Raw genomic sequence first — 23,763 nt, 5'->3', positions numbered from 1 at the left:
CTGAGACTTGAAATGAGTTGAAAGAATTTTCAGGCTGAACCACCATTGCTCAGAAGATGTTATGCAATTATTGCTTTCTTGAGACTAATAAAGTCCTCCTGTTCTACCTCTCCTCTTGTGATAAGCTGACCCAGGAACCAAGGAACATTCCTACAAGGAACATTTCTGTTCTACAGTACTCCTTATAATCCCAGTGCAGATATTTCTAAATCTATACAATCTGAAGGACAACTGTATTGATTTACTGAACAATTGCTATAATCAACTGTATTGCTGAAGCAGTTCATGCCCACCAATCTAGCATTTCACAACTAGCATCAGGTACTTACGCCACGTTCAAGATCTGTGCTGTCTGACTTACTTCTAGAAAAGACATTCTACCCCTTCCCAGATGTGAAATGAAACACTGACATTGCCAAATATGCTGCCATGGATTTTCTTTCCAACACATGTCTCCCAGTTTTAAAATTACATTTTTTTGGACTTCCCCCGCCCCCCCCCCCCCCAAGTTGACAGATCTCTTTTATCTTAAGATACATTGCTGTCCTCCTTCACACAGTGGTTAAACAAAGTCCTGCAATATGATTCCGTCATTTCAGACATATTCTGTTGCCAAAAATAAAAAGCTGAAAACACCTGGGTGTCTAAGGACTTTGGTTTTTCCCCCTCCTTAAAACTGACCTTTACAAAACAACAGAATTTATCTGGGTGGCGTAATGGCTCTCTTATGAGAAGGGAGTTTGCCAGGGAAAGCAGTTCAGATCTGGTACCTTAGAAGAACAGGAAAAAAAATGTGGGGAGGAGCTCTGCTGGCTTGCAACAATACCTGGTAAAGAGCATCTCCAGCAGGAACTGAAGCTTCAGCAGCTTGTCCAATGCTGACTGGCAATCCCACGGACTGGACAGCTGGCTGCAGGAGCTGTGGGAGAGCCTGGCTGGGCAACTGAGCCACAGGCTGCATCAGTGTGGGAAGCTGGCTAGGGACAACAGTTGATCCTACAGGGACAGCGGTTGCTGCAGCAGACGTTGCCAGTGTGAGCAATGGCTGACTCATGCCAGTTGCCATCGAAATGGGCAGTGACTGGAAACCTGGCTGAGCCACTGACACATGAGGAGCTGCTACAGGCAATGGGGAGACTGAGAACTGGGGAACCATGGAAGTTGGCAAGGGCTGTCCCATGGGAAGAAAATGAGAGCCAATGGGGACTGACGGGGCAACTGAAGGCTGAGGGAGAGAAGGTGCTGCAACAGGTAACTGAGGCTCGCCTTGGATGATCGACACTGGTTGGGAAACAGGAAGCTGGGGAGGTAAAGAAAATAGAGATAGATTTTCTTTTTAAAAAAGCAGGGTTGCAGAAAGCAAAGCTTTTACACATTAGTTAAAGAAAGAATTATTCAAGTTATAGCACTCAGTTAAAGTGGGTGGGAGCACAGTTGGCAGAGTGGCTGGGAAGTTGGCTGGTGTTCCAAAAGGTCCTCACTTCACAGTACTTCCCCTGAAAAACTGAACAAGCTCTTGAAACAGACACCCACAGAGGGTGAAAGAGCAACATTCAAATACCCTGAAGCACTGACTTGCACATAAACAGAATCAAATTCCCCTCAGCTCTGTCCCCAGATCCAAGCCTACCTTGTTACAGGAAAAGCGCAAATCTTTCAACAAATCTGTCAGCTTTGGGTATGGGGACTAAAGCAACAGAGAATGAAAAGCCACCGTGCCAGCATTCAGGGAATGGCAGGGGATATGTCAATTAAAGCCAGCAGACAATGCAATTGGAAAGGCAGTTTAGATGAACAAGCAACAAAACAACTTTAAAAACAAAATCAAGGCTCACATGTTCAAGATAGAGTTATGAGCCAAAATTAAGTAATATTCAGTAACAGAAGCATTTTGACCAGGGAGGAGAGGAGAAGAGCTGAGTAAGAAAGATTGGCAGAGTGGAGAAGGTAGTCCTTATGGGTCACTACTGAAATAAGTGAACATGTTTTACATATATAATGGTGTAGAAAATAGACATTGTATGGGAAGTAGAGAAATGACAAGTTCCTGAGAATCCATTCATAGTACACCATTAATCAGTATGGCTCGTAATACTTTTGACAGTTTAAAGGTCTTTGTGCATGGAAATGCTATCCTTCCCTCAAATTACTCACGACTGCCACATGTGAAAGAAAGGGTTTCCAACACATTTTCAAACAAAATTGACAGTTGTAGTCCACTAAGAATACCATTATTCACATGAATGTTTTGGAACCATTAGAAAAGATGACGAAAGTGAAAGTAGTGGCATGTTGAATTTGTCAGCCGTGAAAAAGAACACAAAACCTTCTGCTAGAAAGAATTTTGTTTACCTGTGTCCCAGCTGCTGCCTGAGGCATTGGCATAATCTGTGAAGTCTGAGTTTGAGAGACAGTTTGCGTGGAAGTGGCTCCAGCAGAAACTGATGGCTGCTGCAGCTGGTACTGTCCGGGCTGTTGGGAAGAGGCTGGCTGCTGTGCATTCTGTAGTAGGGAAAAGAGGCTATTTATATAGGCAGAAGCTATTTTTTAACCCCACAGAAGTTTTTCAAGTATAGCCTATTTAAATTCTACTTTTTAAACTCCCTCATGACATCAGTGGTTCTTCTACATATATTAATAGCTTTAGCAATTACTTATTAGCATTACTAATACAACTCCATCAGCACCAAATCTTGCAACAGAATTATTTCACCTGTGAAAACAAGAATGAAGATTCTATAAGGAAGAAGAAGCAGTTAAGAGAAGAGGATGTTCCAAAGATAGTATTTCCTACTAGAAGAAATCATGAGAATGAAGTCTGTCTAGACAGTCTAACTTGCAAATCCTGATGTGTCTCCCTTGGAATGGGACCATCACTTCAAGCACAGGTGGAAGTTGGGGAAAACAGACATATGAAAACAAGGATTAACATGACTTAAAGAACAAATTTCATAAAGTCAATTAAGTTAATCTCACAGCACATTAGACTAGGTGAGAACCAGAGGATTATTTTGCTTTTATGCAGAAATTTGGGCAGAAGCAGGGGCAGAGGTAGTCAGCTGCTCTTAAAGAGTCATCAAAATCCTATACTGAAAGTATTTTAGTTCAGGAACCATGATCTTACCTGCTGAGTGTGTTGGGTAGGCTGGGATGGCACAGATGCAGTGCTTGAGGCTGGCTGGCCTTGCACCTGTGTCTGGAGGAGAAAAAGACAGAATCAGCTTAAAATACCCCTATAGTTTCTGCAGCAGGCAGTTAAAATTATTTCCACCTGGAATGATCTGGTTGGTATTTAGACGCTATTTTGGACAAGTGGTCCTTCTGGCCGAATTCCACTACAATCAGACCAAAGCAGAACAATCTGAAAAGTAGCAAACTTCATTTTAAGTCTTCAAAAACAACCAGCGCAGAAAGTCATATGCCCCTAAACATGAGAGAGATCAGCCTACTAGCTTCTTCCACTGATGATACTTTAAAAACAGGATGCCTTTAGTATGATAACTGGAAACAGAAGCATTATGCTTTACCTTTACATGTGTTCTAAACACAGATGGGGGTATAAAAAGAAGCTCGAATGAAATACAACTGTCTGTTGAAAAAAGAAAAAAATCAAACCAAAGATATGCAGAATTCTAGATCGATAACAAAGTACTCAGTACAGAACATGTCATGAGCTCCCTTTGAGAGGCATGTCAAAATACAAGTCAGAAATCATTTCCAGACTCACTACCAATCAAAGGCTACTAAGAAGTGGATACTGAAGAACACAGGGGTTCATATTCTAGCTAAGACAATGTTCAAATAAGCGACAAAAAAAACGTATGAGTGGCATACAAAAGAATGTGGAAGATAGAGAGGAAAATTGAATGGATTTTCATTATTATTTTTGTGGCTGACACTTTTTTGAGCAGATCCCAGGATTTTCATTATTATTCTTTTGACAATTACATTTCTTTATCAGCTCCTGGGAGAAGAATAGACAAAGACCTCCAGATGAGCTGCCTGCACGTGCACCACTTTGGTGAACTGCCTTGGTAAGAAACTTAAATGGTGCACATGTATCATACCAGAAATATCTGCTAAAACTCCTTAATGCTGTAATAATTCAGCTTGCAGAAGCTTATTAGGAACAAGCTTATTAAAATTAGGTACTTTTTTTAATTATGGAACTTAGGGAAAGCACACTGCCAAAAGAACCATTTCTTTCCTTGCCATTTTAGAAGCTCAAGGCACTTATGGGCTAGGATCTAAACATGTGTGATATCCCACTGCTGTAACATCTGCTCACATTGATTCAGTTTCTGCTTCAAATTCTGACCTTTTAATGAACTAAGTAAGAGATCCCGGAATTTAAATTCTGTAAAATAATAACAATCCCTTATTGTGTTTTCCAGATGTATTTTACATCCCTCATAATTCACTTCCTGAAGTTTAACAAAGGTGGGTTTTGAAGAAACAATCCTCACATAGTTTTTGAACTTCTTGCGTAGCAGCCTCACTCCCCTAGTTCTCCTACAGCTCCAAAACTGCTGTTAGAGTAGTGATTAAAGCTGTTTCAGCTTTAATGAAACACCTTTGTTATCCCATACAGAAAACCTTATATACTTAGCTCTTGATCTTACCACAAAAAGCAAAAAGGTTCTCCTTCAGTTTCTTCATATAAAACCCAGTTGCTGATACTCCAGTAACTAAAATGTCAGAAAGACCCTAATTCCAAGAACAGGAGTAAGAGAGAAGTCTACTTAAAGTAAACTCTCTTTTCACAAAAAAAAAATTACCTTATGAGAAGTTTCAGACTACAAGTGCAGACACAATGTATATACACATACACCGCAAGGTCACAGTATACAAATGCATTGCTGACTATTGCAAGTGCAAATATCATGTACACCAATAAAATATGTACCTCCAAACTAAGCTTCAGGCATCAAACTTTCCTTTTTAGGACATCATATTCTAGGCTTGTAAGGAAGCCATACCTATTAGCAACAGTTGTTCGTGCCACTGATTTGCTACCCAGCTTATTTACTTTCTATAATGATCCTGCACATGCATTTCTAAATCTGTGTATACATACATACCATAGCTCCTTCCATTCTTCTCCTCCCACTTTCTCCCCCCAAGCCTAAAAAAATACTCTTGCATTTTGGACACTCACCAAATTAATCTTCTTGTTGTCCAACAAAACATTATTCATACAAAAGTTCAACTTCAAATAACACATTCACATTAAATGGCCAAGGAGCAGCAACAAAAATACAAAGTAAGTATTACTATCACTGCTGATTCAAACTGTGGAGATGATACGTTTCATCGAAAACATTGTCTGAAAACCAATCTGGTACTCCAGCTATCTCTTGCCAAAAGAACAGCTCGTCCCAGGAGGAACACTGACCATTTGTTACCCTTAACACAAAAGCCCTACCAATATTTCAGCTGAAGCTGAACACAGACCAAGCGGTTGCTGGCTGATGCTTCATTATTTCATTGCAACCCAGTAAGTTAGAGATCCTACTGTACTACTGACTCAGTGGAAAAACACCCCCACCATGAATGCTAATACTTAGAACCACATGAAACAAGTCTAAGAGAAAAGTTCCCTTTTAAATGGAAGGTATGACTTATAAAAAGCAAAGAAATTCTGGAAGGGTTTGCTCCTGTAACCTGAGGATAGAGTGCAGGTGGTCCTGATGAAAGCGAGGTGGACAAGGCCTGCTGAGTTGAGGCTCCCTGGGGGAAGCAGATGAAGAGCTGCGACTCTTGCAATACCTTCTGAGGCAGCTGAACAATGGGCAATGAGTAGTCTGAACCAAAAGCAGAAGATGACCCCCCTGTAGGGGGAGGAGACTGGAAATCGCCAGTGTCAGAGGAAGTCAGCTGTGAGGAATCACTGGAGTATTCTGGGCTTCCTTCCGGCCAGCTCCGCCTGGCAGAGCCCACTCTGGAACCTGCTAACTCAGGACCAAGATAGTTACACTGCTCCTCTGTCACAGGCTGAAGCCGACTGTGCGACCCTACGCCTTGTGTGGATTCCTCTTGACTGGTCTCCATAGAGCCCCGGCGACTTCTGTAGACCCGCTGGGGTACAACTGCCCCTTCTGCTGAAGCAGAAGTCGGTGTGTGCACATGGAACTCAAAGACACAGCTTGCTCTTCCATCACCACTGTGAGAGAGCACAGCTGGGGCAGAGTGCGGAACAAATACCTGGTGGAATGTCATCTGAGCAGGATCTGCACTCAGAGGAGCTGAAACACTGGATAATGGAGAAAGGGGACCCATCCCAGAATCCAGCCTCAGGTTCTGAACATGTCTTGCCAGGTATGTTTGCCCCGATTGAAAGTCGAACACAGAGCTTTGTGGAGGACCACCCTGCCCATGGTTTGACTCAGAGACCTGCTTCAAATGTTGTTCAGTCACATGAGAGTTATAAACTACTTGATCATACTGCTCCGATACCTGTGATGGATAGTGCATGCCCACCAAATACACAGCTTCTGGATGCATTGTGTAGTGAGCATCCTCTGGAGGTGTTGGTCCAGATCTATAGTCACTGTGGACAGGAGCTGGCTCAAACACAGGATTAACTTGCACATGCAGAGGCTCTCCAGCGACTCTCTGGGCTGCTGTGCCCAGCATAACGAATGCCTCTGGTGTCCAATTAGTGGGACTACCACCAGGTGGAACTAAACTCTGGCCAGTCTTCAGCAATGGCTGGAAGTGGCAAGTTTGGGCTTCCAAAAATGAAGTGCTCTTGCGCCGCTGAGCAACTGCCACCTTCGGCGGGCAGACAGGTGGTGGCGAGAAAGACACCGGCCGTTCGTGAACGGTTGGGAAAAATATCTGTGAATCTGGGAACGTTGGTGTTCCCCCACGCGGATGCTGAGGCTGTATCGACATGAACAAGACAAGTCATTCATACATTAAAAGTGAAAGCACATCAACATGCACAGTTCACTAGGCAGTTCTGTGAAGTAACTTTATAGAATGACTACTCAATTCATGGTCAAAAACATACAATAGTTAGGAAATTCAGGTGAGTCATAAATATCCATTAAATACATCCATGGCAGGCATAGCTACAAATGGAAATATTTGCTTGTGTTAGAGCTGCTTTTCCAGTCCAATTCCAGTAATCCACAAAAAGAAAACAGTTTTGCTTCTGATAAAGAGATGAGGATTATAGTCACAGGTTATCTATTGTGATCAGTGCCTGAAATCAAATCAAATCCCTGAAGTTACTGCTACATTGGTATTGTATTAAAACAGCAGCACTTCTGGATTCTGCCAAAGCTGATCACCTCTTTCAATCCCTTTGATCATACCTTTTCACACAGAGCACTGACTAAAACAAACCTAACTCTTGCCTAGACAAGAAACATTCACAGGTCTAGTAACAGCAGAGTCCTCTGCAATTCCACTCTATCTGATATACTACTTCAGATGAGGCTCTTTTAAGATTTGCAAAGGAAAATTTCACAGAAGAGAGTTCTATATAAGAACACAAAACAATTTAGTAATTGCATATTTTTTCATCTCTGCCTACTGTATGCTGAGAGACAATATACTATCTACGCTTAAGGGAAAAAAGGGTAATTTGCAAGAGTGAGTAGCATCTTTCAGGCAGATGGCATTTATGACTTTTTCAATTTATTGTTTCCATATTGTTCTCTTTCTCCCCAGCCCCCTTTTTCCGGAAAAGCAGCAGCAAATTTCCATATTGGCCAACATCAGCAAGAAGGTCCTACAGGATAAAGAACTCCTACATTCTAAAAACTGGTTCCACTTACTTCACTTACAGAGAAAAGTTTCTCGGAGTTTATTTGGCGTAAATCAAAGCCCAAAACTGAAGAGACCGTCTCTTGCATTGCAAACTACCTTGCATGTGACTATGAGAAACATGAAACTATAGCTTCTTCCGGTAGAAGAAGCAGCTGAAGTGGCATTTCCAATCAAAATTTACAGAAAAAAACCTCAAAACTTTGAATTTCTAGTATCACTAGCACAGCTAGCCAAAACTTGTAAGAATAAGCAGCCACAGCAACTAAGCTTCAAAAGGTAGGGTTTTTTTGTGTGGAGCTTGGTTAACATTCAATGCTTGCTTAGAAGTCGGAAAATAACAAGTTTGTCTTCCATCTTAAGCCTTCCTTCACTTCTGTGGTACAACTGGGTAATTTACATTTATATTATCTTAGCAAAAAAAAATGGTCAGCCACTGGTATGTTTAAGTGTACTGCTTCCCAGAAAAAAAAGTAATCAACACTGCAGCAGCACACTATAAGGAATTAGGAGTCAACTCTTTATTTTCTCATTTTAAAAGTGCCCAAAGGCCAGGATGTATTTAATGATAACTTATCTTACTGTGCCAGGAGGCAAATGGTAACACATACAGGACTGACAGAGAGGGAGGGCAGGCTGGAGCGTCGATGCTTGCGTGGAGAGGCAGAGTGCATGGGCAGGACACTTTCCAAGGCTTTAGAAAGCTTTTCTGCAAAGGTTTCTTCAGGGACAGTCCGAAGGTAGAAAGGAGAAAGAGGTGCAGACAGCGCTGGTGGTGGGGTGCAAGGAGCACTGAGAGGGATGCAGGACATAGAGGGAAGAGCAGGAAGGTGGGGGACACAAACTGACATGCTACGACCACGTTGAGGCTAAAGAAGGAAAACAAAAGTTAAGAATTGATACTTCAAAATAAAAATGAGTAACAAAACCAGCAAAAACTACAATGAGGTAGAAAAGAAATGCAGACACACAATGAGAGGCCCAATACTGACTAATACGTGTGCAAGAAGATATGAAAATGCTGAATGAGTGCCAACACACACTGGGAACACACTATGTGCACCTCTGAGGACCCAAGCTTGCCTTAGATTACTGAACAGTGTGGGAAGTTCCCTAACACCCTAACAAGAAGCATGTGGAAGGCAGAATAGACATAAGGGAGTATTTGTTCTAGGGCCACTGATGCAGCCCATACTGTATGTACTCACAGCATCTGGTAGCCTGACAAATAAAAAACTCCCCTAAACAGATACTGATGAGCTTTCAAACATACATTCTTAGTTTAGTGAATGGATGTGTGTTTACAGAGATCACCTCACCCAGCCTCTCTGCTTGGGCACCTCCCTGCCTGTGTTAAGTGGACTAACTGCATGCAGCTGGCTCTACATTAAATGAAGCATTACCACAAAAACTTAAACAGTACACATTCTACAACATGAGTTGTGGAAAAAAGTTGGTTTAATGTGTGGAAAATTCAGTAAAATTAGTCTTAGACAAGCATTTTCCAGACACTGGGCCAATAAAAGCATCAGGATTTTGTAATCTTGCCATGATCCAGAAGGCCATAGGTCAAAATCCAACCAAATTGGAAGAATCACAATTAGGTTTTGGAGTGGGGTTCGGGGGTTTTATTTTTGCTATTGCTTTTTCGGTGTGGTGTGTTCTGTTGTGGTTTTTTTAAGTGCATAGAAAGATGTTGTTTTAAAGAAGCAGTCTTCAACTGCAAGTTTTCCTTCTCTAATAGTATATGCCTTTTGTGGACATAATCCACAATTTCTTAACATAACTGCAATCAAATTCAGACCGCCAGGGGAAGAAAAGCCTCAAGATATTCAGCAGAGGTCTATTTGGTTGCAAGAAATCTTGCTAGACAACTCAAAACTTTGTGAGAGAGGCACAAGGAAGCTAAAAGAGTTAAATAAGTATTTACCCATACACTTAATCTGTTCCAAGGCAGGACTAGTTTTATATGCTATCCCTGATTCTAATTTATCTAAACTGTTCAGAAACATCTCCAGTGATGGAGACTGTAGTACATAATTGTCCTTGCTAGTTAGAAAACCATAAAGGCTGTAGAATAGAAGGAGGCTATCTAACACTGTTGTCAGATAGAATAAGACATAATAAGCCTAAATTGCAACATGGAATTATTGCTTGGGAAGGTGGGTTTTTTTTTTTCCTATCTCCTCAATCTCATCTTTTATAGGCTTTGCTTAACTATTTCAGTCTTCCCACATGACCCACGTTTTCTGCATTTCTGGTGGTGTTTTTTTGTCACCCTCTTCTGAATTCTGTAATTCACCCTCAAATTTGTTCAAGAAGGGTGTCTAAGGCAGACTTACAAATGGGCAAAAGCAGAACTACTTCATATAACATGACGTTTGACTTTTCCACAACAACATGATGTTTTTGACCATGTCCATCTTGTGGTCCAGTGCAGTCTGACTTCATTTTTTGTCCTTGTAGAAATGCTGCCTAGTCAGCTGTTGCTCGTCCTTTACTTGTCTAGCTGATTATTCCTGTTTAAAACCAACCTTGTGCTTGTCCTGATTGAACTGCATTCTTTTTCTTTTTAAGGCCATTTTGCCAGTTGTCAGTATCCTTTTGCTTTGTCATTCTGTCCTCTCAACAAACTGTTTGTAGTTCCTGTAGTGCTTTACTCCATGGTACCACTGGTGTCATCATAGACCATGAGCACATTTGAGCAGTGAACTAAGCTTGACTAAGTCTGTCATACACTCTCAAAAGATTATGGTCTTTCAACCTGGAAGCAAGCTGTCCCAAGATGAATGGCTTCTGGTCCTATACATACCCACATCAAAATATGGCTTACTCAGAACAAGAGCTTATTCAGAGGAATTAAAAACTCATTCGATCAAGGACTAGCAGTACCACACGCTTCAGGTTAAGTGCCTTTGAAAAAGTTTGAGATGCTTTGCTTGTGAGTGAAACCAGCATGTTCTCCAAAATGCTAGGAACACCAACGATCCTGTAATAAAGCCTAAAATCACGTCCACCAAGGAAAAAAAAAAGTGAGGACCCTCAGTCTTAAGTGTCTCATCTTTTCTCTTATGGTATGACTACATTATACCATAATGACTCTGCCTCAGGCTTAGATTTTTACTTGTGTAAAAAACAAGTGATGAAGGAACCACTGACAACAACATAACATCAGCAGAACTTCTACTCCAGAGTTAGAATAGATTTCTGCATACCTCTCATACTCAGATCTAAAAACATACCAAGGAAAAACACATACCAAAATAAAAGGGCAACACAAATGAACATAGTAGGAAAAGTATTTGTGCCCAGTGCAGTCTTTCCAGGGAAAAGGAATACACATGGCAACTGATGAGCAAATCAACACAAGCTAGAAATAAAACTGGGAACAAGGGTGCAGGGTCTTTTCAGTCTGGAGTTCTCACATGCAGCATTCTATAACAGTTAAAAATCTTACCTGCAGAATCTGTAATCAAAGCCTCACAGAACATACACAGCATTTTCATACTTATACAGTAGCTCAAATTATTCTAATCCCTTCTTAAAAATCAAACCAAAAACTTGATCCCTGGCAACTTCATATACACATACACCACACCACCTTCCCAAGTGAGATCAAATGCTTACTTTCATGACAGAGTCTGGTCTGGAGGATGTTACTTTCATCCATAAAAAAAATCTAACCCACCATTCTGCTTTAGTGCCCCTAAGATTAAATAAAAGCTTTAAAAACAAACATGCCCTTGCACTTTCACCTCCCCTAGACTCAGTCACCTTGCAAAAAGTCCCTTAGCTACTCCTATACAGAATTTGCATCACATGCAAAACAAAATATACATGGAAGACTGCCTGGCAGAGTTCTCTCTCACCTTTCATGAGAAATACAAAATCAAGTACTTCCATGCATTTGCAATACTGTAAGTTCTTGCTTACCACTGCAGGTGGCTGATATCCTCCATGCTGTTGTGACTGCACTTGGCCAACTGGAGCTGTGTATCCCTGGGCTGCAGCTGTTGAGATTGACTGGTCATGCTGGGAGCCATACGACACAGTCTGTTGACTGCTCACACATGATTCGGTATAAACAGATGACCCCTGGCCACTGTCAACTGTCCCATCAGCTGCAGAAGTTAAAGATAAAATTCTGTATTTCAAGAGCTGCAGTCTGGATTCACAACTCTAAAGATATTATGATCAATTAAGTATGAGATTGATGTTTCTGCCATGTCATGTGGACCGTATCAGCATTTTACCTCTTGCAATAGTTAAGCTGATTAAAAATTATATTTGTCTTCCTCAGTACAGTAATTCCTTCCCAATATGCCTTCCTCTAGCCTCTGAAAGTATCAGTAGTTTCAGGAGTTCTTTGGGAAGATATTTAATAGTAAACTATGCTTCCTATAAAAGGCTAGATTAGAAATAGAAACTTAAGTTCCACATTGTTATTAATGATCTTGGGGGGGGGGGAAGCTGGGGGTGGTTATTATTATTTTAATTTCATTTTACAGACACATAGGTGTGTTGTGCTGGCGGGCAGATGCACCTGACGAAGGCATAGTAGTGAACTTAAAATCCCTATTACCTCAAGAGCAGATAGTATTTTGCTTTCTAAACTCACCATTCTAATAGGCAAATTCTCATCTACTGTCATTATTCAAATACCAGTTCAAATGCTGGGATGGCTGAAGGGGTAAAGTTATGAGTGCCAATTCAACTTTTCATAGGTAGTATGTAAAAGAGAAAATAAAACTTTTTGTGGAAAGCAAGTTCTGAGCTGAACTGCTTGTACATTAACTTCATTTCCACTTTAAACATAAGTTAACAATGTTTCAAGTAAGTGTTTCTAATAGCTCTCACTGCACTGGTGCAAGCCTATACAGCCTTCTGCAGGGCCAGAATATGCTGTAACTACAGGAGGACAGCAAAAATGACGACATATATTCCTGCTTCAGATGCCCCAGTTTTTTTAGTGTATTAACTTGAAAGGAAACAAAAATGATTTTTTTTGCTAACACACTGTACTGTGAATTCTGCCAAGGCTTAGTTCAGCTAAGGCACAGGAATTCATCTTATTTTGCCGTGCTTTTTAGTGGGCTAATGTTCTTCAGCAGACAGCAATGGCAGACAGCAGCACCTCAAGATATTTACTGCTATACCCACCAAAAGCTTAAAACTCTAAGGAGGGGAACTGTGTAAGTGCAAAAGTTCCTAAATAAACCAACTGACACACTTACAAAGAACAGATATACTGGGTTGCTGGAACTGCAGTTGTTGGTGTTGGTCAGCTTCTGGCTCTTCAGGCTCCACTTGTGTAGAAACTGATGCTGAAGTAGTGGGGACAGGAGTAGTACCAGTGACAGATAAGGTATGCTTTGACCCTGCATGGGAAGCACTTGATGGTTGCTGTTGCTCCAGCTGCTGCTTCTGACTACCTTCCTCCTGAAGCTTCTTCTCCTGTTCTTCTCGCACCAACTGACGCTGCTCTCGCTTTCGTTTAATCAAAGATACCCTGTCCTTGATAGCTTTTGCCATCGTCTTGTGATCCCCTTCACAGACATAGCCAGATTCCACCTGAAGAGGATATATTCACAGAATTCAGACTGTCATCGACAGCCACTGTTGTGGTGCTGCAGTATAAGCTACCACTCTCTGGCACTAACTACTCATTCACAAACTTCTGCAGCCATTTTATTTCTAGATGGTAACAATAGCAAATGCAGAGACTGACAGACTGCATTTCACTGTCAGAGAACACCAGTACTTCCAATAAGACCACCAACACTTACCATTTCCTGTGCCACATCCTCTGGGACATCTCTCTCCAAGTCAAAGGAAAACTCTATTGCCTCATTATCTTTGTATTTGCCCTTGAGTTTTTTTATGTCTTCAATTCGCAGCCAGAGTTTGATGGCAATTTTTTCTCCATCATCTTCCTCTGCTAGTTCTACCCGTACTCCAGTCTCTTCTTGGAAGAAAGCATGATTCAAAAGGTCCTTAATAGCATACCTAGCACATTGGGAAAGAATGTAGAAAGCACACAGTTATTAGTTATCATAAAACGCTAAGGAATATCCTTGCCTGGTGATCTGAACTTATTATCTACATTTCATGCTTCTCCCATGAATTACTTGACAGACCGTCATTCAAATTTCTATTTAAAAGCATGATGGAGAAACAAAGTATCGATGTACACAAAGATGTACACGAAGAATAAATCACACACTGTTCAACAGAAGTACCAACAGTTTTAAGCCAACTGAATAGGATATATATTAACTAAAACTTAAAAAACCTTAAACAGTTTGGTTTTAGTGAATCGGCTGGGCGGGAGAGAGCCCTGGGCAACGGTTTAGCGGGAGGTGTCCCTGCCCATGGAACTGGATGATCTTAAGGTCCTTTTTCAAACCCGAACCATTCTGTGATTCTGTGACTCTAGTATTAAGATCCAACACACAACTCTTAGTCCCCAAATTACTACAGTAACCCAGGTATGTATTTTAGTCTATTTCAAGATCTTATCAAAACCCTTATGGAGTAAATTAAGCACTAAACAAGCATCACATGATTCCTTTCGTATTTTATACTATTTCAAACCACTTCATCTTTGTCCTGAAAGTACAAAAGACCTACGTTCATATATGCACAGTAGCCTAAAAGTTAATAATTTAAACTAAATGGTAAGAAATAAGTAATGCACAGCCACAAAATTAAGCTGAAATGGGAAAAAAATTGTTTAAGAAAAAGAACAAATTAAAAATACACAGCAATGCCATCAGATGTAAAACTCCAGGAATTAATAGGAAGAGCTGAATAAACACCCATGAACTGATAAAACAAGCTCTGAACAGAATAGTGGGGCTAGGGGAGGGCAGAAGGCTGAAACACTCTTAAATCAGACATTCAGTAAGCAACAGCTGTGTAAAAGCAGAAAACAAAACAAACCCCACAAATAAGCCATCAAAAGCAGTTACAGATTTCCTGTAAGGGTGTAAGTTAACCACTTCAAGTAGAAGTCACTTTGCAGAAAGTGAGGATGAATATCAGCAGCAGGAATTTGAAAAATACAAAATAATCAGCCATAAAATGCTAACAAAATCAAAGGGAAAGTAAAAATAAAGGATTACAGAGTAACAATCCAAATACCTGGGAATGCAGAAGAACTGCCCTCCGCTGTTTTACTGTCTAGGTCAAAGTTTTAATAATAGCAGAAGAATTTCTGAATAAGCTGACATGGATGGCTACTATAGCATTTGTAATGTTCTTGAGACTGTTAATTCTCTATAACAATAATTGAATAAGAATCTACCAAATAATAGAAGCTGCAGAAGTAATACTGGCTTTCCAACTTTCATCAGAACAGACATAACCACAGGAAGTAACTGGATCTGGTATCATCACTGATAAAAGACGCAGCAGTAATACCTCTTTCAGTAAATAAAGTACTTACCTTTCACCTTTGTTTTGCCGAATGCATCCCTCGATAATCTCCTTCACTTCAGGGATTGCTACTTTATCAAAGCTGGCTGGCTTGACACCCTGGAATATCCAACAGAGAAAACTGAAGTCCTGCTTGATTCTACTTTTAATTGTGCTTACAGACCAACTATTTTTAGTCAACAGGTAACTGGCCTGAATTCCCCACTAGCACAATTTATAGAGAAATCTGATCCCAACCTTACTGTTCACCTGCCTGTTAGTGGTTTTTGCAAATGCTCTCCCATCCCATTTTCTCAGCTACACTTCCCTAACAGAAGGCCCTGGCAGCTAGGTTCTTGGTTCTCATAATAGAAAACAGAAATTAAAAAGAAATTAAAGACTTCTGTATCTTAGCTCTCCTGAGACAACCGACTCTACCCAAACCACAATCCTGCATCCCTTCTGTTGTAAGTTCAGGAAAATGAGCTTAGCCATACAGACTTTTACAAAAGCCCTTCCATAAGGGCACATTCCAACCCCTTCTACAACACGTATTATAACCTCTGGGGGAGAGCAAACCAAACATTTAAGTAAAATCATCTACTCAAATCAGTACAGCAAACAGGCCATGAGATACGACCATCTGGGAATTCTGCAAAACACTGCAGGCAGACAGCCAAGTTTCATCACTTTACCATGGCCAGAAGCTTTATCTTGGGGGGAATTGTCCATAACAACAAAATTTGGCACTCAATTTTACTCAATTCAGCTTCACACCTCTAAGACAGCAGAATGTAAGATGAAGACATCCTGTTCAAATTGTTATATGAAGAGCCACTGTTTTCAAGCCAAATAATACTGAAATCATACACTTGATATGTCTGACCTTGTGTCACTGGTAAATCGTAACTACACAAAAAAGTGAAAATTGTAGTGTCTGAAGTACAGAAATAAACGCAGTAGTAGTAAAAGCATCATAATTTATGTCCTAACCAGAAAGTGCTTCTACCAATACTCTAAACAGTACTGCTGTCCACCAAATAGGGACATCAAGACATGACCATTTTTCCTTCCTCTATTGTCAGCAGGAAACAAGTCTTGAAATGGAAAGGTTTGAGTCTCTGAACCAGACCTTTTGCAACTACAGACTTTCATTTAACTGAACATGAAGACTTAATAAATTCTAATAATTTCCATCTACACTTCGATATTTTTCCCCCACCTTGGTCAAACATGGCAGTATATTGAGTTCATATATTCACTACCTAAAATATTCTCTACCACACTCTCCCAGGAAAGGTCACAGTCAACATCAACTTTAACAGATGCAAACAGAAGACTGGGAGAAGCACAAGAGTCCAGTCTTTCAGTGGACAACAATGCTATTTGTCAGTGTTTTACAAAGGCGTGATATCTGAAGTTATTAAAAGGAAAAAAAAACAAACACTATAGAAAGACACAGTTTTTCACTTGATAAAAACTTTCTGTTACAACAACATTCTGATTATCTGTTTCTTTGCTCTCTAATTTGCTCTTAAGGAATTTTAACAATTGAAATTCACAGAAGAGGATACTGTGACTAGATTAAGCCTCGAAACATGGTCTATCAGTGAACACTGGCTTAATGCTTTTCAAAGCTTCACTGAACACTGAGACTTCTGGAGATCAGTGCCTCAGCTGATAAGGCACCAGACCAAAGTTTGGAATGGGTAAGTTATTACAAGACTGTAACCAGGTCATATCACAATTCCCCAGCTTCCTAGTAGGACACAGCAGAGATTTATAAAACTAGTTTTAGTGTTGACCACTGACATCAAGCATCTGTTCATGTGTGGTTTTGCTCACATAGCAGACTTGTCAGAGACACCCACTTTTAATTATGATTAAGCTTAAAATGGTCCCAGGAGTTCAGGCTCATATGTAGAGACTGACGTTTCTATACATAATTAAATGCTCTCCTATATGCACATGCATATACATATATAACTTATGCAACAATTATTCAGCTGCATACTGTATATATTTGTATCTAAATTTGCTACGCTTAACTCATCTAGGTCTCTTAAATAGTTTGAGCCCCACACAGAGCAGCAGTCTGCATGTACATTCATTTACACTGTGGCAGCAGAAGGAAGTTGTCACATCTGTGACAATCTTATTTCAGAAAATCTAAAACCTAAATGAAGACAACTGTACAGCAAAAGATTAACATAAAGCCAGAACATGAGTTACCTTGTTAACTCTTTCACCAAGTACTCTGTGCTTGTACAAAGGCTAAGAATGGATTTTAAAATCAGTGATTTAGTCTGCTATCCTGTATTTCTCCATTCTGAAAGAAATACTACAATCTTCAAGTCCTTACAAGAGGGCCATTTTACAATAACCCACTTTGTGAATTCCAAACTAGGAGTTCAAAGAGACACTCCCACCAGCCTCCTCCAGCATAGTTTCTTTATTCCTAACTGCTGCTCAGAAAATCTGGGAGAACTTCACACAATGGCCTAAAACCAACTGAGGATTCTGTGTTAAAACAGCTACCTATTTCTCAGTTTGTTCCACAGCCCGTGAGAAGGGTTGCCTAAGCCTAGTCTACAAGTGCTGGCCAAGTGCCCCTGAAGTTCAGGGGACTTAAGTACCATCAACTTTTAAAATTGCTTTTTTGTTTCCTCCTCCAAGCACTAGGGAAAGTGTCACACTATTCTACAAAACAAGACAAAGGATACTAGGAATGATAAAGATCAATAAACTGTGAACCCTTTTCTACTCAGAGCTGCCATCACAGAGAAGCCAATCACAGACCATGCCCTGCAATTCACATAACCTTGATGTGTCCTTAAAAACACATGAGCTATGCAACCAAGCATACCTTTACTAGTTTCTGAACCCAAAGGCACTCAAGCATGTGCTAAGCCATTTGGTATTTCCAAGTTTTCAACATTCTTACAGCTAAATGGTCACATTTGTGCAGGTCTCACCTGGTCCCCGAACTCCTTAGAGAAGAATCAGAACTCAAATCTTTGAATCTACTAATCCTATTCCCCAGTGACAGTTTAATAAGAACACCCCAATCCCACTAGCATTTTTTCTGAGTTTGCTCAAGAAATAAAAAGAAGACCTCTTGCAGGGAAAAAAAAAATGGAGGTAGGTATAACATGAAAAGTCGTCAACATGTTCTCAAGCTACCATCTAAAATAGCATGAAGCAGTGATGCTGTTGTAAGCAACAGCCTCCTTTTCTCCATCTCCCATTCCCACACCTGTGTCATTTCCTCCTTTTTACCAGCATACACATTTATAGAGGTGCAAAACGAACCAGATCTCTGTGTTTATCAGACTTGAAACAAATCCAACCCAAAAAGCCTGCAGCAATTTCCAGTGAGCTGAAGCTCCCCAGTATGTTTCCTTACACTGTTGAGCTAGCTCTCAGCCTCACAGAAGGAAAAGTGATAGTGCAATAACTAATAAGGGCAGGACTGCTTCTTTTGAAAGTAATTCCAACTTCAAATAAAACCTACGAAACACTAACATTTTGAGAGCAACTCTAAAATAAGGGCATACATGCAGGTAGCACAAAGATCAAATGATGCAAAACTAAATACCTGTCTTGCAATCTTCATATTAAGCTCAAGAAAATATTTCATGTTTCATTTATCTTAGATGTGGCAGTTTGTCATTTTATCAGATTTTAATGAGGTGAAAAAAGTACGTTCCAATTTTCATATTCATATGGGGGTTTGATCCATTAAATGCAAGTTAGGTACTCCTAAAAAAACTAGATTTTCAAGATACTTTAAACACCCAAATATAAGCTACTCAGAACTCTTCATTATTTTTGCCTAGAAAGATTGAGTATTTTGCATTAGTTAGTTCACCAGATTGCTGTGTCAGTGGTTTAGCACCTCATTCTAATGATGTAAGAGATACTGAAAATATAAATTACTTCATGAAAGAAGGTGCAGTCAGTGCTGCTTAACTTTTACACCAAACCAAAACTGAGACAGAGGAAGTGTTACATAATCTCAGCAATCCTACATTTATAAAAATCATTCATTCTGAACACCACCACAGGTGGAAAACAGCAAAAGCAGTATTACAGCCTTGATGGTCAGGATTTTAGCCTACATTTCAAAAATTACAGGGACTAAAGTATAGTCAAGTTTAAAAGCCAAAGACCCAAGCAGTGCATAAGTAAAGCAGTTCAGCAGATGTCAAGAATTCTGACTGACCCCTAAAGTCCTTCCCTGTGGCTACACACACTTTACAGAGCTGAAATTCTTACTTACCTCTTTAGTGCAATCCTTGTGAGAACAACAACAGTGGGAATTAACAATTAAAAATATGGGACAAATCTCTCTTCTTGTAAAATCCATCAGGAAAAGAGAGACACACACACCAAAGAGTGAGTTAGGTGCTAGTTTCCGATGGGAACCTACTAGGCTGTGGACTTAACGCACAGCAGAAGGAAAGCAGACATCTAAGCTAGAAGGAAGCATTGTTATCTGTTTGACACCTCTTGTACTTTTCCAAGTCCAGTACATGAGGCTGCAGAGATCTGAGCTTAGTATTTGCTTTTACCACTCAAATACTGAATAGAAAGAATCAATATAAGCAAGAAGTAAGTGTCCTTTTCTGCCTGCCCAGCTAGCTGTACAAAGGAGGAAGAAGGGGCAACGCAGGGCTCCTTTACTTCCTGCATGTCCCGCCCCCTGCTCTGCCTATTCTCCACCCATGTTTTCTGCAGCAGTTTAAGGCTGCATGAAGGATCATCACCAGTTCACTCTTGCTGTAGCAGAAATACACTTGTAAACAGAGGGGAACAACAGGTCAGTCAGTGGTGTTCCCTGCCAACGTTGCTGGCACTAGCTTTGTACAGGGGGATGAAGGCAACTTCTGTTTCTCCCCTTCTTTCCATAGAGCTAAGAAAGTACACATGTAGCTGACGACAATTTAATCCTAACAAAACACAAGTTAACACTAGGATAATATAATAAATTCCACCTCCCTCCTTCCTGACAATCACATTCTGCTACCATTGGAAACATCACCTGGTTTCCTTTTACTGGGTGCTTAATGTAAGGAAATAGGGATTTAAAGGTGATTTTCAAGTGGCTGGACAAAGTTAAGAGCCGCATTGTTGCTTTTTTTATGCCACATGCACACAAACAATCCACAGACCTGTACTTTCTAATACCTCCTGCTAGACTCCAAACCTAAACCTGAAGTCTAACATATTTTTTTATGCCCCTTGATATCTAGTTTCAAAGAGCCATCATAAAACTTGTTTACTACAAAAATAAGCTTTGCAATGCTTCAGGGCTTTTGGATTTTGTTTGGAAGGGCATAAGGAAGCAACACTAAGAAAGATCATGTACACCATTGCAAAGTGTGAAGTGAGCAAATGAATTTTGACCAACTAGTGATAATAAACTGTGATAAAATTCAATTTCAAGTTATCAAGATCATTTTTCACCCCAGAATAGCACACTTAGCTCCTCAAGTATACCACAATTATACCACTGTTGTTATACTATACGACATCAGTGTTAAAAAAGCAACACTTTTGGATCCTCTACTGGACAGGTTAGAAATCCTCTCTGCCACCTGCTGTGGAATTTTAAAGGGGCCAATGGAAATGGGATCATTAAAGATCCTGCTATGTTGGCTGGTCTTCCAGATGCTTAGCTAGGTATTTTATAACACCCTCCACCCCACCCCCAAAAAAATCCCAAAATAATCAAATAACTGTTGATTATCATTCCAATTTTTAACAGTGCTTACTGGTATCATGAATAAAGTTTGTTGGAATTTTGCTTGCCATCGCTTGTGATTTTTTTGTTGTTACAGTCACACTCAAACGAAACAGACAAATTGCAGTCAAGAAAAGCTACTTCAGTGGAATAGAAGTCACATATTTTGCACACTTAATTAAGGCCACACTTTTCTGGGGTACACTGCATGACCTGCAAAGAACATTAAGTGCTTCAGCTTTTAACAAGCACAGCGTCTACCTGTCCCAGTCTAACCACAATTCTCACTTGGCTCTTTTCAAAGGTGCTGTAACTGCAGAGCTTAAATGGAATTCTGCTGTAGCTGATTAATCTTCTCAAACAAAATGTTCTAACATTGCAGTCCAGAGGCTAATAGAATCAGTAGCAAAGTCAAGTCACACAAACAAAGTAATTAAAGTCTATATTTTCTTTTTCCTAGGTTGCTACCATGCTAGTTTGAGCCAGTCCCAGGCTGCCACAACCCATTAATTCCAGGAATTTAGACAGAGCATATGATTCCAGTGGAAAAGAAGCCAATGATCCTACCTCCTTCCCCATAGTCCCAAAGAAGCCCCCAGGCAACGGAATATATAGCAGTTAAATTGGTTTACCCCATGATCTTCTAAATTCCACCACCTGCTATTAGTTATTCACCCAGTCCTCAAGACCTACATGTTTAACCATTTCACTACCATTTCCATCTCTAATCCTTCATCTTAATCCTGCTTTCTGTTCTAGAATCAATCTTTCAGATTTAGTTATTTCCTTATTTCATAGAGGGTACACCTCTAACTCTTTGATAATTCTCATTTCAGTCCAGTCAAATACCTATTCTGAAAAGGAAGACTTTAGCTTAAGAATTACTCAGTTCAAAAGTGTTACGGGTTGCCTGCAGATGGATTTTATTAGTCTTGTTAAAAACAAGCTAGAATAGTTGAGACTGCAGGGAAAAAGATTTGAAAAAATGCAACACATATAACAGAACTGAAAGTTTAGCTTATCTGATTTCAGTTTTCGTAGCAATTAATTCTGGACAATTGGTAATTCTGCAAGAATTAAATCTGTAAATCCTGCAGAATAAGCTCTGAACCAGATCACTATCCTAACAGAATAAACAGCATTACTGCAATACAAGCAGTAGAAGCAGTTGAAAGCCTCCAGTGAGCTAGAGTTAGTTCATGGGGCCCTATTTAGACTAGGAGAGGCCTAGTTCTCATCACAGTCAATAACTGCATATTTTGAACCCAATACCTTTTTAACTTGACTGATATACCATCATCCAGATCAAAATTCATCTCTTGGCTATTTGAGAGCTCTATGTCACTGAAATAGCTTAACCAGTTGGTCTTCACCCTTTGCGATGCTGGTGTATACGTAATCTAAATCCCATGATTCTTCAATTTCTCCAGACCAGCTGTCTTCATAACTTGCAACAGATAACCATGTCTGCCTAGATTTCACAAACACATTGTGAAGAGAATAGAGATGCTGTAGTATTTATACAGGCCCACTTGCTGACTTGTCACAATTCAGAAACTTTTCCTCCTCAATTTACCACCTACTCTCAAAACATTTTCTGAGGCATTAATAAAACACAAGAGGCTAGTCACAACAGTGAAAACTCCACAAACATACATTATTAAAGTTACTATACACTCAAAGTATATATGTATTTGATTGATACTAACTGCTTGTTCCTGAAGTTTATGAGGTACTTAGGAGAAGCACCTAGTCATTTGTATGTGATAATCTTTGGTGACAAGTACAAAATAGAGTCCTCATTTGACTAGCCATTCCTGCTTACTATCACCTCCACATCTGTATTCTACAACTGAACTTCAAGGCCAGGAACCATAAGAAACTGCCACTAGCTGCTTACCCAACTTCTCTGACAGTATCATGACTGTATTTTCACTCAAAGCCAGAAAATTTACAGCATTAAAAGCCTTACAAAAGCAATATAGTAGGCTGCAGTTCTCTTGTTTCCACACAGTTAAGCTTGAACACAAACTAGCCGTAACTCTTCCTAGAAATCACTGAGATGCTCTCCAGCACTCTCAAGTAAAAAGAACACTGCATTTGCTGGTAATATTGAAACTTGTGCTATGCACTACTGCTGAATATACACCATACCTTAACGACTACCCCATTGACTAATTATCTAGCCCAGCACACAAGGCATTTTAGGTGGTTACTTTAGCCACTGTACTTCTCCAAGTAAATAAAAACATTAACCTATTTCTAAAGTCCTAAGAATCTGAAGCTCTTATGACTAGTTAAGCAGATGGTTTTAGTTAAGTACAGTACCTACTGTAACTGCAGTAATTCTAATGACTTGAAGAAATTACTTCAGTCCTAGAACAGGAAGCTTTATAACTACAAGGTAGGACCCAGTTCCTTAGTGTGCGTCTGGCAAACAATAAGGATACTGGTGCATGTAATAATGAAAAGGGCCTTGTTTAGAAACACACAGTATGAAGATAGAAATTCTTCTGAAACAGCAGTAAGTCTGACTGGACAAGCGGACTGAGCACTGACTTTTCAGTTTTTATTCTTGCACAAGAGCATGAAGGAAAGATCAGTTTAATCTACCATACACAGCTCTCTACCCTCACACTTCGGAACAGGGATGCCTCCCTTTATCATCCAAACAAGAACATGCAGTGGTGAACATCCTGAGCTAGCTGAACATCCCTTTCCTTTACTAGGACATCAGCTTGGAAATGGCTTTCAAAACAGCAAATGAAAAAAAAACCAGACATGCCTAGATACACATTTCAGTGATAAACATTTAGAAATGCCAC

At 40.0% G+C, this 23,763-nt stretch overlaps 1 protein-coding gene across 3 annotated transcripts in view; it reads right to left on the bottom strand.

Annotated features, from left to right (window-relative positions):
• The window catches only part of WNK1 (WNK lysine deficient protein kinase 1), a 105,832-nt gene that overhangs the window by 30,634 nt on the left and 51,435 nt on the right, over positions 1 to 23,763 (bottom strand). For 2 of the 3 annotated variants that reach the window (XM_031044929.2, XM_031044930.2), the window contains exons 5-11: positions 15,224 to 15,312; positions 13,563 to 13,782; positions 13,011 to 13,347; positions 11,710 to 11,897; positions 3,125 to 3,196; positions 2,353 to 2,502; positions 827 to 1,300 (exon numbers count right to left, since the gene is read on the bottom strand). In XM_031044929.2, the coding sequence (XP_030900789.2) occupies positions 827 to 1,300; positions 2,353 to 2,502; positions 3,125 to 3,196; positions 11,710 to 11,897; positions 13,011 to 13,347; positions 13,563 to 13,782; positions 15,224 to 15,312 (1,530 nt within the window). The remainder of the gene's footprint in view (positions 1 to 826; positions 1,301 to 2,352; positions 2,503 to 3,124; positions 3,197 to 11,709; positions 11,898 to 13,010; positions 13,348 to 13,562; positions 13,783 to 15,223; positions 15,313 to 23,763) is intronic. The other variant, XM_031044931.2, reaches the window with a different exon arrangement.

This window comes from Melopsittacus undulatus, chromosome 5, assembly GCF_012275295.1.
Source record: "Melopsittacus undulatus isolate bMelUnd1 chromosome 5, bMelUnd1.mat.Z, whole genome shotgun sequence".
NCBI lineage: Eukaryota > Metazoa > Chordata > Aves > Psittaciformes > Psittaculidae > Melopsittacus > Melopsittacus undulatus.
The sequence above is the reverse complement of the archived record's forward strand: the minus strand, read 5'-3'. Positions and strand labels throughout refer to the sequence as shown.